General features: G+C 44.3%; 1 protein-coding gene across 2 annotated transcripts in view; it reads left to right on the forward strand.

Annotated features, from left to right (window-relative positions):
• The window catches only part of LOC113636578 (astrotactin-2-like), a 369,910-nt gene that overhangs the window by 106,753 nt on the left and 247,374 nt on the right, over positions 1-15,783 (forward strand). The window contains exons 1-2 of one of the 2 annotated variants that reach the window (XM_047809141.1): positions 14,173-14,326; positions 14,447-14,846. In XM_047809141.1, coding sequence (XP_047665097.1) covers positions 14,663-14,846 — 184 coding nt within the window. In that variant the 5' untranslated portion in view covers positions 14,173-14,326; positions 14,447-14,662. Of the gene's footprint in view, positions 1-14,172; positions 14,327-14,446; positions 14,847-15,783 lie in introns of those variants that run through there. The other variant, XM_047809140.1, reaches the window with a different exon arrangement.

A 15,783-nucleotide genomic window follows, 5' to 3' on the forward strand; every position in this document is an offset into this window, starting at 1 on the left:
AGTCAGACGCCACCGAGGCGAGAGGAAACCCCATGCTTGGGTCTGGGCGGCACCTTGTCCTACACGTTGACTAATAAGAGCTAGTGTGTGTCTAGGACAGGAAGTGCTTTATTTAAATGATTACAAATAAAAAGTCAGCAAAATCTGTGCTGATGAATGTCCCGAAGAAAATGCTAAAGTTCTCCAGCCAAAAGCTTCTGGACACATTTGCTGACTCGTTAAATTTGGGATTTTTCTCAAATTGTTACAAGAAGTACAGATTTCTTGACGCCTCTTTAAATCCCTTAAACATGATGCCAGCAGATCTTCATACCAGTTTATACAAAACCTGGTGACCCGCAAGATAATAACGATCTGGTTCCTCTAAAGCAGAGGTGTCAAACTCTGGCCCGCGGTGTAATTATATTTGGCCCGCGAGATCATATCAAATCTGCATTACAGCCGGCTAGCCGCATGCTCCGCTAATACTACAAATCCCAGAATGCCTTGCCGCTGTATTGACGCGTAGTCACGAACAGCGAGCGCCCCTCATTCCTTGTTGACAGTCGTTAAAGGCAGGGTCTCCGATTTTTGAGAAATGCTTCAGAAAACCGAGTCGGGTCGAATAATAAACAAAAATCGAAACTAAAGTCAAAACAAACGTGTAGCCGATGAGCAGAAAGGGGCGGGGCTTGTCAATAAATGCTGTTACTACACAAATAACACCTCTTTCCTATCGTAGTAATGTAGAGACGCAGCTACAACCGCGTTTTGTGTAGTAACAGCGTTTAGCTCAGGAGTTATCGACTCGGGAAAGAACTCAGGAGTCGTACTGAATCCTGTGTTTAAGCAAAACTAAAGTTTGTTTCTGTATGAAAAAGGTTGAACATTACATATCAGTTAATTGCAGTTAATTTTTCAATAAATATTCAGTTTGGCCCCTGACTTTATCTCAGTTTTATATTTTGGCCCGCTGTGAATTTGAGTTTGACTCCCCTGATCTAAAGGTTCCTTCCTCATCTCACGTCAGCTGTTAATTTAATCCCGTCATCACTTTCAGGTCTGGTTTGTTTTTCAGTGAAATAAAAACAGCTGCTTATTGGTTCCAGCTTAAAGGGTTTTGGGCGTCCTTAAAGGAAGCGCGTAGAACCTCAAAACCAAGTTGTATTATTTTTGAAGGCTTTATTAAACTTTGAGAAGTTTTGAGAAGTTTGAGACTTCAGCAGCACTGTGGTCCACAGACCTCTCTTCAAGCAAGCATTTATGGTGAAGTTCAGGATGAAACCGTCCCTTTATAACACCACTGAGTCATTACACTGGCCTGAGCTTTGCAGTGGGTGGTGTGGATGGAGTGAAAAATCCAACCTGGCACAATTCAGTGCCCTTTCTCCATCATTCAGCAAACAGAGATGTGGGCACTGAACTGTCTGTTTAGAGGACGTCCAAGTGTCCCCCGCATAAGTCCATATTTTCAGCGCAGCAGGAGGAGAAATGCCATGATACGTGATTAAATATCAACACAGGGACAAACACATAGACGTAGTTTAGTGAGCTCTACGGAGGGGAGATAAAAGTGCTGGGGCTTTGGGTTCTATCCTCATAGGAGTTTAATGTGATGGTGGAGATGTCCTTGGTGGAGAAGTAATTCCACCCACACCATAAGCAAGTCGTGTCGTTGAGCTCGTACATGATCAGGAGTTGACTAATTGCATATTCATTGAATCGTCATAATGTATTACATGAAGAAGGGAAAGATTAAAGTGTACTGTTACTGTACGACACCATGACTGTTACTGTATGACTGTTACTGTATGACTGTTACTGTACGACTGTTACTGTACGACACCACGACTGTTACTGTATGACTGTTACTGTATGACTGTTACTGTACGACTGTTACTGTATGACTGTTACTGTACGACTGTTACTGTACGACACCACGACTGTTACTGTATGACTGTTACTGTATGACTGTTACTGTACGACTGTTACTGTATGACTGTTACTGTACGACTGTTACTGTATGACTGTTACTGTATGACTGTTACTGTACGACACCACGACTGTTACTGTATGACTGTTACTGTATGACTGTTACTGTATGACACCACGACTGTTACTGTACGACACCACGACTGTTACTGTATGACTGTTACTGTATGACTGTTACTGTACGACACCACGACTGTTACTGTATGACTGTTACTGTATGACACCACGACTGTTACTGTATGACACCACGACTGTTACTGTATGACTGTTACTGTACGACACCACGACTGTTACTGTATGACTGTTACTGTACGACACCACGACTGTTACTGTACGACTGTTACTGTATGACTGTTACTGTATGACACCACGACTGTTACTGTACGACACCACGGCTGTTACTGTATGACTGTTACTGTATGACACCATGACTGTTACTGTACGATACCACGACTGTTACTGTATGACACCACGACTGTTACTGTATGACTGTTACTGTATGACTGTTACTGTATGACACCACGACTGTTACTGTATGACACCACGACTCTTACTGTATGACACCACGACTGTTACTGTATGACTGTTACTGTATGACTGTTACTGTATGACTGTTACTGTATGACACCATGACTGTTACTGTATGACACCACGACTGTTACTGTATGACTGTGACTGTAGGACACCACGACTGTTACTGTACGACACCACGACTGTTACTGTATTACACCACGACTGTTACTGTATGACACCACGACTGTTACTGTATGACACCACGACTGTTACTGTATGACACCACGACTGTATGTCACTCCTGAGAAAATATAGTGAAGCCAACGAAACGATGGTGATGAGGAGTAAGGAAATAGACAAAAAGGAAGTAGTTGAAGAAGAAAATGGTGATCAGTGGTTGGTCTTTGAATACAGTGGTGATTGATGATTGGTCATTAGCAACAGTGCTAATCAGTCATAATGTGATAGAAAATTTTTGCATCGTAGCTCTTAATAACGGCGTCTGCTAAACGCCATAAATGTGAACAGTGGTGACTGGTTATTGAATCATAAGCTAATACAAGCAGTGAGGGGACTTCACTGAAAAAATGACAAAAGAAATTAAGAAAAGAAAAAGCCTCACTAGATTAATTCATTCATTCATTCATTTTCTACCACTTATCCAAACTTCTCGGGTCACGGGGAGCCTGTGCCTATCTCAGGCGTCATCGGGCATCGAGGCAGGATACACCCTGGACGGAGTGCCAACCCATCGCAGGGCACACACACACACACACACTCTCATTCACTCACACACTACAGACAATTTTCCAGAGATGCCAATCAACCTACCATGCATGTCTTTGGACCGGGGGAGGAAACCGGAGTACCCGGAGGAAACCCCCGAGGCACGGGGAGAACATGCAAACTCCACACACACAAGGCGGAGGCGAGAATCAAACCCCCAACCCTGGAGGTGTGAGGCGAACATGCTAACCACTAAGCCACCGTGCCCCGACCTCACTAGATTCTGTTTTGAAATTCAAGCACTTAAGGGGTCTAGAATGTTGCCTAATCTGGTGGTACATTCACCAAGTTGGCACTAATGGATGGGATCTGATGCTTTGCATAACGTTAAGCCGATCATCAAATGCTAATCATTTTGCACATGCACCTCAAGTGTAGTTTTGCATACATGCTATTTAATTGCTGACTTGTCTCGCTAATTACCCAGCATCACCTGATGGCAAACATTCCTCCCAAACATCTTACATAATTGCAACTCCACACAGATCAAACTCAGAAGCTTTCATATCTAATTAACCTTAATGTCCCTGAGATACGTCACACCGACCGGCCTAGATGTGCGTTCTCGTCGTCGACCTCTGCTTCTCCGAGGTAAACGAGTTTCCTATTGGTTTATTCCACCGTATTAGTAATGAACCACAGTTTAACGAGTCTACAGACGGAACCGAACGAGTCACAGAGACTCTGGTTATGCTTCAGTTGAGCTAACAATGGCAGATGGGGATGCTGGTCTGCATTAATGACTCCAGTGTCAATTGACAACTGCACACACTCACTGTGTTGACTGTTTAGATTCTCCAGGCACTGGGATTACACCAAATCCATTAGCCTCACTTTTGCTTTGCCCAGACTCTTTCTTAGCTGCTGCTGGAGTTTTTGGCTTGCCAGACCGTTTGTATGATACGTTACGGCAGGGATGCAGGTGGAAAGGAAGGAAGCTAGCCAGGTTTTGTTTCAGTGTGATTCAGTAAAAATAATTAGCTACCGAGGAAATACAGTAGCTACAGTATGGTACATGGCACCTGACTGACTTTCCACATGGTACGAGGCTAGTTTGCTGCTAATGAGCAGTTTACACTGTAAACCAAAATCATGCTGTAGATTCCTTTGTAGCTTTACAAACATTCAGGACAATTACGTACCTCATGAACAAACCAGGACTGACAAGTGGGTGATGAAAACCTTCCTACTGTAGAGTGGTAATGGGAGTTTCTTGACAGAGGTGAGAGAGATGCGTTCTGGAGGGATTTTGATTGACAGGACGATTTGCTTTGTCAGTCGGGATTTCTAAAACTGGTAATTTTTCGTATCGTTTTATACGTACTGGCTTATTTGTGTCCGCGAGAGTAGCGAGAGATTCACAGTAGCGAGAGATTCACACAAAAACAAGCATTTTAATATCACAAGCGCTTGCGTGCTGTTGTTTTGCCACCACCCGCTTCTATCCCTGCGTCTTTCTCGATCGGTTAAGCACGCCTGAGCCAAACGTCAGCTCGATAGTGAAAAATCTGCCTCTTCTGGACGGAGCTACTGTCAGACGGGCAAAAAGCCTGGGGACGAATCATTCAGCATTAGGCCTTCAGCTGTTCTTCTGAAACAATACAGAAGGCAATAGAGGATCAGATGGTGACGGTGACGGCGTCTGCTGCTGTCTGAACCGCGGGAGAGGACGAGTGATGGGGTGTTGCTGAGAGGAGATGGCGTTTGCGCTCCAGGTTCCTCGCTTTGCTGACAGCACTGCTCCGGATAACAGCAGCAGCATCAGACAGGTGCAGCCAAGATCAGATGCGTTTCTGCTCAGCCAGATGGACAAAATTTAAACAAGTGCTGAAAGCTAGGTTGAGAAAACAGACACATGCGACGAACGCCAACAAGACATACAGTTTTATATTCCTATCTAATTTCACAAGCTAGGACCAGCAGGTGATTTTTTTTTTTTTTATGGTTCTTATAACTTTAACAGGGGGAAAAAAACAAAATGACACCAAATGTAGATCGTACAAGTTCTAGTCGTTTAAGAGAAACGTTTAGCGTTATGGCGATGTTGCTAACAGATTAACAGAGTCTCCCGTATTTGGTTTATAATCACAAACTAGAACAAGATGTATGTGCAATTTAAATCTTAATTACTTTTTGTCGATTAGCTTTTGTCCCCCGGTAAAAAGCCGATAAACGCGGTTTACATCTCGCGCAAAGCAACAACCATTTTTTTTCTTCACTATTAAAGCAGTTTCAGTGCTTTTTATGACCAGACAGTTGATAAACAAGCGCTAGCGTCCTTAAGTGACCTTAAAGTCGGAAGATCACGACGACTTAGTCGCATGAAGGCAGCATCGGTGTTCCGGTTCTTTTCGACTGTGACCCGAATGAACGGGTTTCGATTGCCGTTGCTGAATTGGCATTTTGCACCAGGATTAAACGAGGTTATGGCTACAGGCTACTCACATGCTCTATGATCTCACATCTGCACTCAGAAGATCACTGATCTGGCGTAACGAGCAGCCGTTTAGTGCGAGGTAAAGCAGGCACATGGAGCGAAGGTGGTTTCAATGTGTCCTTACTAAGATTAGCTTGTTCTTACCTCAGGCTAATAAAGCTGCACTGCTTTCCTGCATCAATTTAATGCTTCACTCCGTTTCTGACACAGGAAACAGGACGGATTCTAATGATCAAGTACATTTTTACAAAATGTCTCTGCAGCGATTAAGGGTTGATGTTTGATGTCGATCACATATTGAAAATAACATGAAAAAGTCAAGGGGGCGTGGCTTCTGTATCTGTTGTGTTACTGTGAAAGGGGCGTGGCTTTTGAATCTGTAGTGTTAGTGTGAGAGGTGTGGCTTCTGTATCTGTTGTGTTACTATGAGAGGGGCGTGGCTTCTGTATTTGTTGTGTTACTGTGAGAGGGGCGTGGCTTCTGTATCTGTTGTGTTACTGTGAAAGGGGCGTGGCTTTTGAATCTGTAGTGTTAGTGTGAGAGGTGTGGCTTCTGTATCTGTTGTGTTACTGTGAGAGGGGCGTGGCTTCTGTATCTGTTGTGTTACTGTGAGAGGGGCGTGGCTTCTGTATCTGTTGTGTTACTGTGAGAGGGGCGTGGCTTCTGTATCTGTTGTGTTACTGTGAGAGGGGCGTGGCTTTTGTATCTGTAGTGTTACTGTGAGAGGGGCGTGGCTTCTGTATCTGTTGTGTTACTGTGAGAGGGGCGTGGCTTTTGAATCTGTAGTGTTACTGTGAGAGGGGCGTGGCTTCTGTATCTGTTGTGTTACTGTGAGAGGGGCGTGGCTTCTGTATCTGTAGTGTTACTGTGAGAGGGGCGTGGCTTCTGTATCTGTTGTGTTACTGTGAGAGGGGCGTGGCTTCTGTATCTGTTGTGTTACTGTGAGAGGGGCGTGGCTTTTGTATCTGTAGTGTTACTGTGAGAGGGGCGTGGCTTCTGTATCTGTAGTGTTATTTTGTTAGGGGCGTGGCTTCTGTATCTGTAGTGTTATTTTGTTAGGGGCGTGGCTTCTGTATCTGTAGTGTTATTTTGTTAGGGGCGTGGCTTCTGTATCTGTAGTGTTACTGTGAGAGGGGAATGGCTTCTGTATCTGTAGTGTTACTGTGTTAGGGGCGTGGCTTCTGTATCTGTAGTGTTATTTTGTTAGGGGCGTGGCTTCTGTATCTGTAGTGTTACTGTGAGAGGGGCTTTTGTTCCTGTCGGTTTTAATAATGTAGGTGTTGCCTTAATTCCTGTCAGTTTTACTACAGTATAAGAGGTGTGGCCTTTGTGCCTGTCATTTTAGTAAAAGGGGTGTGGCCTTGGGCTTGTCAGTCTTATCAAAATTTGCATGCAAGTCTTCAACCATCAGCAGCTCAGCTTAACTTTCTACATGCAAAACTGTTTATTTGGTAAAATAAATAAATAAACAAATAACGTGCAGAGAGAAGAACAGAACTTCAACCAACGAGCAATAATGAGCACACCACTATGCATGATTATCAGGCAATTATATTTGGTTACCATGCAAACAAGGTGCATCATGGGATGTCATTAAAGGAGATGAAGGAAAAAAAAACACCCCACCAGCATCTTATTACGATCCCAGAATGAGAAAAGTGGCCTGATTTTCCAATTGGCGACTATTAGTGCAGAAGTGGACCATTTGTCTTCCTCCAGCACACATATTAAAATTTACTTTTGTTCTTGCTGAATATTGTAATGCATGAACTGAGGATCTGTCTCTCTCTCTCCGTCTCTCTCTCTCCGTCTCTCTCTCTCCTGTAGGGTAGGACGGAGAGGTGAAGTGGAGTTGTTTTTAGCTCTACAAGGATCAGAAACGTGGAATGATGTTCGGAGATGTGAGGAAGTGGTACTTATGAACAAGTGAAGTCGTGGCCTAATGGTTAGAGAGTCTGACTCCTAACCCTAAGGTTGTGGGTTCGAGTCTCGGGCCGGCCACGACCGAGGTGCCTTTGAGCAAGGCACCGAACCCCCCCAACTGCTCCCCGGGCGCCGCAGCATAAATGGCTGCCCACTGCTCTGGGAGTGTGTTCACTGTGTGTGTTCACTGCTGTGTGTGTGTGTGTGTGTGTGTGTGTGTGTGTGTGTGTGTGTGTGTGTTCACTACTGTGTGTGGGATTTGGATGGGTTAAATGCGGAACGAATTCTGAGTCTGGGTCACTGTACTTAGCCGTACGTCACGTCATGTCACTTTACTTTAAAGCAAATATAAACACCATCTTTTGCTTCTATCGATCTTTTGGACATTCAGTTCTGCATCCATTATAGGTGAGATGATCAAATGATTCTTCTGGAAAACAGTTCAGTAATAATTTGTCACGGTATTGACGTTGTGGGCGTGGCCTAGACCAGATGTAACGTCAGCTCTGATATGGTGCGTGGTGTGTGTGTGTGTGTGTGGTGTGAATTCTGGATGTAGATGTTTCTCGATCTCAGCTCCATCGCTTCATAATCGTTCTCACATACATGTCCAGGACTATTATTTATTTATATAAGTCACAATCACACAGTTGTCATTAATTGTTCCTGCCTAACACATTTAGTTGGTTCTGTTTCCAAACAGGGGGGGCATGGTGGCTTAGTGGTTAGCACGTTCGCCTCACACCTCCGGGGTCGGGGGTTCGATTCCCATCTCCGCCTTGTGTGTGTGGAGTTTGCATGTTCTCCCCGTGCCTCGGGGGTTTCCTCCGGGTACTCCGGTTTCCTCCCCCGGTCCAAAGACATGCATGGTAGGTTGATTGGCATCTCTGGAAAATTGTCCGTAGTGTGTGAGTGTGTGTGTGAATGAGAGTGTGTGTGTGTGCCCTGTGATGGGTCGGCACTCCGTCCAGGGTGTATCCTGCCTCGATGCCTGATGACGCCTGAGATAGACACAGGCTCCCCGTGACCCGAGAAGTTCAGATAAGCGGTAGGAAATGAATGAATGAATGAATGAATGAATGAATGTTTCCAAACCCCGACCAGGCGATGGATATGAATGGACACAAGAATGTGGTCATTTGTATCTGTATTGTATTAACAAACCTGGTGCGAATCCCAGCGTTCTCCTTCTGTATTTGTGTCTCTTTACAACACATCATCTGTTCGTTCTAAATAAAGTATTTGTTCAGATTCAGTTATTATGAATCATTCATGAACTTTATAGTCAAAAATGGCAAATATGAGTAGATCAGGAAGCTCATTAATATTCATAAAGGCTTCACTGTGATTCGTTCTGGTCAGCGTGTCCCAGCTGACGCTTGGCCGAACAGTATTCCTGCAGAAAGGCATTGTGGGTGTTTTCCCTGATACATGGCAGATGAGGGTGCAGCTTGTAGACCCAGCTGGTGCCCAAACCCTGATCCAGCCTGTAGTCTAATTTCCCCACATGCAATCCAATCCAATCCAATGGCACGCCAAGCTAAGCTCGCTAGTTACGCTGGACATAACCTAAATGTTGTCTCCACACAAAAATACAGCTGAACAGGCAGAGTTACACCTAATACAGGTGCAGTGTAACCTAATTGTGTGTGTGTGTGTGTGTGTGTGTGTGTGTGTGTGTGTGTGTGTGTGTGTGTGTGTGTGTGTGTGTGTGTGTGTGTAATGAGGTCAGGCCAGCTGGATGGATTTGTGGATCGACCAGAGGCTTTTATGGTTTTTATGATATCAAAAAATATCTAATAAAAGTTCTCATTCTTCTTTTGAATAAAACTGAAAGTCGTATTTATAATAATGTAAAAATAACAAACACTATAACATGTAGAGAAGCCTTTTATACACACAACAAATATAAATACGTTCACGACATGCTATACTTCGTTCAATACGTACTTTGTGTGTACTTCGTGCGTTAGAGTGTGTAAGTGTGTGAGGGTGTGTAAGTGTGTGAAGGTGTGTAAGTGTGTGAAGGTCGGTGTGTAAGTGTGTGAAGGTCGGTGTGTAAGTGTGTGAAGTTGTGTGTGAGGGTGTGTAAGTGTGTGAAGGTGTGTGTGAGGGTGTGTAAGTGTGTGAAGGTGTGTGCAAGTGTGTGAACGTTGGTGTGTAAGTGTGTGAAGTTGTGTGTGAAGGTGTGTGTGTGTGTGTGTGTGTGTGTGATGGTGTGAAGGTGTGTGTGTGAGGGTGTGTAAGTGTGTGAGGGTGTGTAAGTGTGTGAAGGTGTGTGCAAGTGTGTGAACGTGGGTGTGTACGTGTGTGAAGTTGTGTGTGAGGGTGTGTAAGTATGTGAGTGTGTGTGAGTGTGTGTGATGGTGTGAAGGTGTGTGTGATGGTGTGTAGGTGTGTGAGTGTGTATAAGTATGTGAGTGTGTGTGATGGTGTGTAAGTGTGTGAGTGTGTGTGAGGGTGTGTAAGTGTGTGAGTGTGTATGAGGGTGTGTAAGTGTGTGAGTGTGAGTGTGAGTGTGTGTGTGTATGTGTGTAAGTGTGTAAGGGTGTGTGTGTGTGTGTGTGTGTGTGTGTGTGTGTGTGTGTGTGTGAGGGTGTGTGTAAGTGTGTGAGGGTGTGTGAGTGTGTGTGTGAGGGTGTGTGAGTGTGTGTGTGAGGGTGTGTAAGTGTGTAAGGGTGTGTGAGTGTGTGTGTGAGGGTGTGTGAGTGTGTGTGTGAGGGTGTGTAAGTGTGTAAGCACTGATTCAGAGGGAAATCTGGCTCGATATTCGCAGCTTAACTGCAATCAGCTGCAGATGATTGAGGAGGGACACTAAAGCACGCTGGTTTGTATCCATATGGATTTGGGATTTATTCCATTTTCCGACTTCATCTCTGGCCTGATGGTCAATTTCCCAGTGATTATGATATTATTGCTGTGACTTACAGTGCGGTGAGAAATAAACTCGGCAGTTTTGTATTTACATTACATTAATTAAAGTCTAATAAAGTGGAAAAAAACTTCGGATTAACTGGAATGTCGTATTTTTTATTTCTTCTTTCTTTTCTTTTCTTCTATGGCTTTATGTTTCTTTTAAAACTTTAAGAGCTTGAAGGCTAAAGCTGCACGCTGCGCGCAGGAAAAGGCCGCATACCTTTAAGCACTGCGCTGTTCTGAATTTCTTCACATATCTTCAGGTTATGCATTAATAACGACTGGAGGACGGCGGGTGTGTGGTTTTTTTTTTCTTTACCTTTTCTTCAGCCTGAGGCCTTGATGGTGTGTTTGGTGTGAGGTGGAGGAGCTCGCTATATTCTCAGCGGCAGTTTGTCTTGAAACATAAAGCTATTCTTCTATCTGTCACTTTTCTTGAGTAGCTGCTCGGAAATGAAGCGAAACTCTACGAGGTTCGGGCATCTGATTGGTCCGAAGGTTCGAAATCATTTTATAGCTCCAGTTGTCATTTTTTTCATTTTTTATTTAAATGAATGCACTTTTTTTTATACAACATTGTTTCCATGGTAACAGCTCATTCGCAGGGATTGTTTTAAACAGTTGTGTTCTAACCTAAATAATCTTAGGCTGGAAATGAACTGATTAAAGAAGGGAAGGAAGGAGTCTCCAGTGTCAGAGCTTCGTAAAGGTTCAGTAAGTCGTGGCCTAATGGTTAGAGAGTCTGACTCCTAACCCTAAGGTTGTGGGTTCGAGTCTCGGGCCGGCAATACCACGACTGAGGTGCCCTTGAGCAAGGCACCGAACCCCCCAACTGCTCCCCGGGCACCGCAGCATAAATGGCTGCCCACTGCTCCGGGTGTGTGTTCACGGTGTGTGTGTGTGTGTGTGTGTGTGTGTGTTCACTGCTGTGTGTGTGTGTGTGTGTGCACTTTGAATGGGTCAAATGCAGAGAACAAATTCTGAGTATGGGTCACCGTCCTTAGCCGTACGTCACGTCACTTTACAGAGGATTTTATGCTTCCTGGAAAGTTGTGACGATGCGTTGTTACCATGACAACCCCTGAAGTGTTTTATTTTGAAAGCAATTTGCCAACAATTCTAAACATTTTGTGTATTAATTCCTGACATGATGAACTTTTGATTCATATACAGCTACGTTTAATGTCAGTGTCATGTTTATTCATATACAGCTACGTTTAATGTCAGTGCCAGTCATATTAAAACACTCCATCCGTCTCCGGACGTTTTTTTTTTTGTTTAAGACGTTCACGGACGCAGCGAAGGTGTGTAAACCGCTTGGTTTTGATCTGGAAGATTCGAAAAAAGTTAAAGTTACAGCGTTTTATGTCTTCATAAAATACATTTACGTGATACAAATCTTATATTAACACATTTGTATCCTGTCATCGTCTTCTGCTTCTTATACACAAGGTTTATTTATCGGTTGCCAAGCAACTGGATCGTCACGTGCATTAGATATTTACAAGAAAGGAGAGAAGTGACATACAAGTATATATACTCACAGGAGAGAGAGAGAGAGAGAGAGAGAGAGAGAGAGAGAGAGAGAGAGAGAGAGAGAGAGAGAGAGAGGGGGGGGGAGAGAGAGAGAGAGAGACAGAGAATGTTTACCATTATTATGTGAACAAAACAATACACAACAAAACTTAACATCAGAGGAGACGGAGAGACTCGGGAGAAAAGATGCAGAAAAAAAAAAACTCCCTGGAGACACATTACATGTGTGGTTGAATTCTCACATCTGATTGGTCGAAGCCAGGTGAATCCGATTGGTCGGTGAAATCACAGGTTTATATTAACAAGCTTGCTATCGTTTCCATAATAACAGCACATCCATATGCTTAATGTAAGGATTGTATTGATGCCGACGAGGTCGATCTTTTAAATGGTTACTAGTTTTGAGCCCAACTATTTCCAAAGGGTTAATATTAAACGTGCGTTTGCGGTCCTTCCTGCCGTCTACGTTTAGTAGGTTCTCCATCATGGCATCCCTTTTAAAACCGATCACCGCTCTGCCAGATGGTCTCTGTAGTCCGCTCTCGTTAAGGCGCTTGTTTATTCTTAATTAAGTCTTAAGCGCTGAGTGAAACATTGAGCCGTGTGTCTTTATAGCTGGCTGTTTGGCCTGAGCTGCGGTTGGATGACGACGAAAATGAGAAATTAAAGAAAGAGATAAAATATGCCTCTTGTTGAAAAGAAATTTGCTGATGTTCCGGCTGCTCGAGAAGTTGATATTAATTCAGAACGCTGACTGCGTCCGAATACACGATCAATCGGGTTCATCCTGCGTCAAGTGTAGAAGGAATTTTATATCATGCTTCGCTTGCAGCCTTTTTCATTTGTTTCCGTACATCAGCGTCGCTCCTGATGGCGTCGCACTGAAGCTCCACGCGTCCTACGCCGTGACCCCGCCGACCCTCAGGACTGATGAGTCTTCCTGCTCTCATTCCTCTGCATTTGACTTTGAGGAAAGTAGATTTTCAGCATGTGTGCCGCTGCAGCCGGAGATTAATGAACACGTTCAGTCAGGGTGAGGCGCGCCCGTCTACGCCCGTCCACCGGCCCGTGATTTATGAACAGCCGCCAGTGCATGAGCTGTAATCTGAGAGGGGTTTGTTTTTGCTCATGAAGATGGAATTTTCGAGTTTGGTGATTGATAATCAAACTGTAGCCCTTTTCTATGTCATGCGTCGGAGAAGGATGAGAGTGAGGAAAGAAAGCACACTCGCTGCTGAACTGATCCAATTGGTGCAGAGATAATAAATAAATAAATAAATAAATAAATACATACATACATACATACACACACACATACATACACACATACATACACACATACATACACACATACATACACACATACATACATACACACACACATACATACACACATACACACACACATACATACACACACACATACATACACACATACACACACACACACACACACACACACACACACACACACACACACACACTACGGACAATTTTCCAGAGATGCCAATCAACCTACCATGCATGTCTTTGGACCGGGGGAGGAAACCGGAGTACCCGGAGGAAACCCCCGAGGCACGGGGAGAACATGTAAACTCCACACACACAAGGTGGAGGTGGGAATCGAACCCCCAACCCTGGAGGTGTGAGGTGAACGTGCTAACCATTAGGCTACAATGAACTCCGTGTATGTTTTATGCTCCTGCATCATTTCCTTATCAATTATTATTTGATTGTACTTTTGTGATTCAAACATAAATGATATAACTCCTTGTTTTTGTTGTAAGGTGTTCCCTCATTTCTCATGTGACAGAAGTCTTGATTTCCAAAAAGAAAAGATAAAAGCGATGTAGCTCCGGGTTTCTTCGGCACGGAGGCCGTTTGGTTGATGCCTTTGATGCGGCGTAAAACATGACTAACTGTGAATAACGGTTGGAGCGGTGAGCACGCGAACTCTCGGAGCTCTCTCGGAGTTTGACGAGTTCTATCACCTTTTCCAATCGACCCGATTCTCCTTATTGATTCTCCTTTGGTGTTTTTTTTTTTTTTTTTTTTTTTGAGCTACCAGTCATGCCAAGCACTCAGGAGTGGTTTTCACCATACTACCAGATTTCTGCTGATTACTATCTGCTAATCAAACGCAAATGTTTTGTTTTCTTTGTTGCCTTTGAACGCAGCCTCCTCTCGGCCGTGTTTTTTTAGACGCCTGGAAATGAAAGAGATGGAAAGAGATTGTGAGAACATGTAATAGAATTTGCCCTTTACTTCTCTGAGGATGTTACAGTATTTAGATCTGAAATGATGTCTGACACTATTTTTGTTCTCAAGTCTGTCCTAAATCTGTTATGCTGTTCCCTTTCTCAGGGTGGCCTGATCGCTCTCCTCCTCCTCATCCTGCTCTTCACTCTGGTCCTCTATACTCGTCAGCGTTGGTGCCGGCGCCGCAGGGCACCCCAGAAGAGCGCCAGCACTGAGGCCACACATGAGATTCACTACATCCCTTCGGTTCTGCTCGGACCACCTCAGTCCAGGGACGGGTTCCGGACTCCTCGTACCCACCAGCACGGCTCGGTGATCGGCATGGCCATTCGGGAGACGCCCATCCTGGACGACTGCGACTGTGAGGACGACGAGCAGCCCGTACAGCTCCTGGACGGGAAGGTTCAAATGGACGAGGATTTCTGCAGCCAGGGTACGCTCAGCATGGACAGTCTCGGGAAAGGAGGAAGTGATGTGAACCATAAACACAGCCTGGATAACAGAGGTGAGTTTTGTTTATTATTATCCGTTGTTTATCGGTTGCACAAATATCATCCTGCATGCAACATTCTCTGGTACAGATCTTACTTTTGCAAGGATTTTGAGAAACTTGGTCAAGTATCAACCCTCCAAAAAACTGTCAATTGACCAAGAAATTACTGTAGCTCCTAAAAACTAGATATACAACCTGCACATATATGTTCAGGACGTAATATTGAATATAAATATGTCTGTATTTAGTCATCAGACATAAGCTTGTCATTGACCAGCAGTCTATCGTGTATAACCCGACTCCAAATATGTGTAAATATTATTTTCCACTTAATAATACCTAGAGAAGCGGGGCACGGTGGCTTAACGGTTAGCATGTTCGCCTCACACCTCCAGGGTCGGGGGTTCGATTCCCGCCTCTGCCTTGTGTGTGTGGAGTTTGCATGTTCTCCCCGTGCCTCGGGGGTTTCCTCCGGGTACTCCGGTTTCCTCCCCCGGTCCAAAGACATACATGGTAGGTTGATTGGCATCTCTGTAAAATTGTCCGTAGTGTGTGAGTGTGTGAGTGAATGAGAGTGTGTGTGCCCTGTGATGGGTTGGCACTCCGTCCAGGGTGTATCCTGCCTAGATGCCCGATGACTCCTGAGATAGTCACAGGCTCCCCGTGACCCGAGAAGTTCGGATAAGCGGTAGAAAATGAATGAATGAATGAATGAATGAATAATACCTAGAGAAGTAGATCTTAGGCTCCTTTAGAGGCCACAAATTTGCTATTCCAATCTGTTCATCTTGTATGTAATCCAAAATTATTTATTTCCGTAATTACCCAGAACCTTAAAAATTGGAAACCCAAACAAGCAATTTTTTGAGCTCTACTACAATCACGCTCATTCTGACACTTAACTAAAGCTAATGATGATAGGAACACGTGGCATATTCGAGTGCATCTG

This window comes from Tachysurus fulvidraco, chromosome 26 (assembly GCF_022655615.1).
Source record: "Tachysurus fulvidraco isolate hzauxx_2018 chromosome 26, HZAU_PFXX_2.0, whole genome shotgun sequence".
NCBI classification, from domain to species: Eukaryota; Metazoa; Chordata; class Actinopteri; order Siluriformes; family Bagridae; genus Tachysurus; species Tachysurus fulvidraco.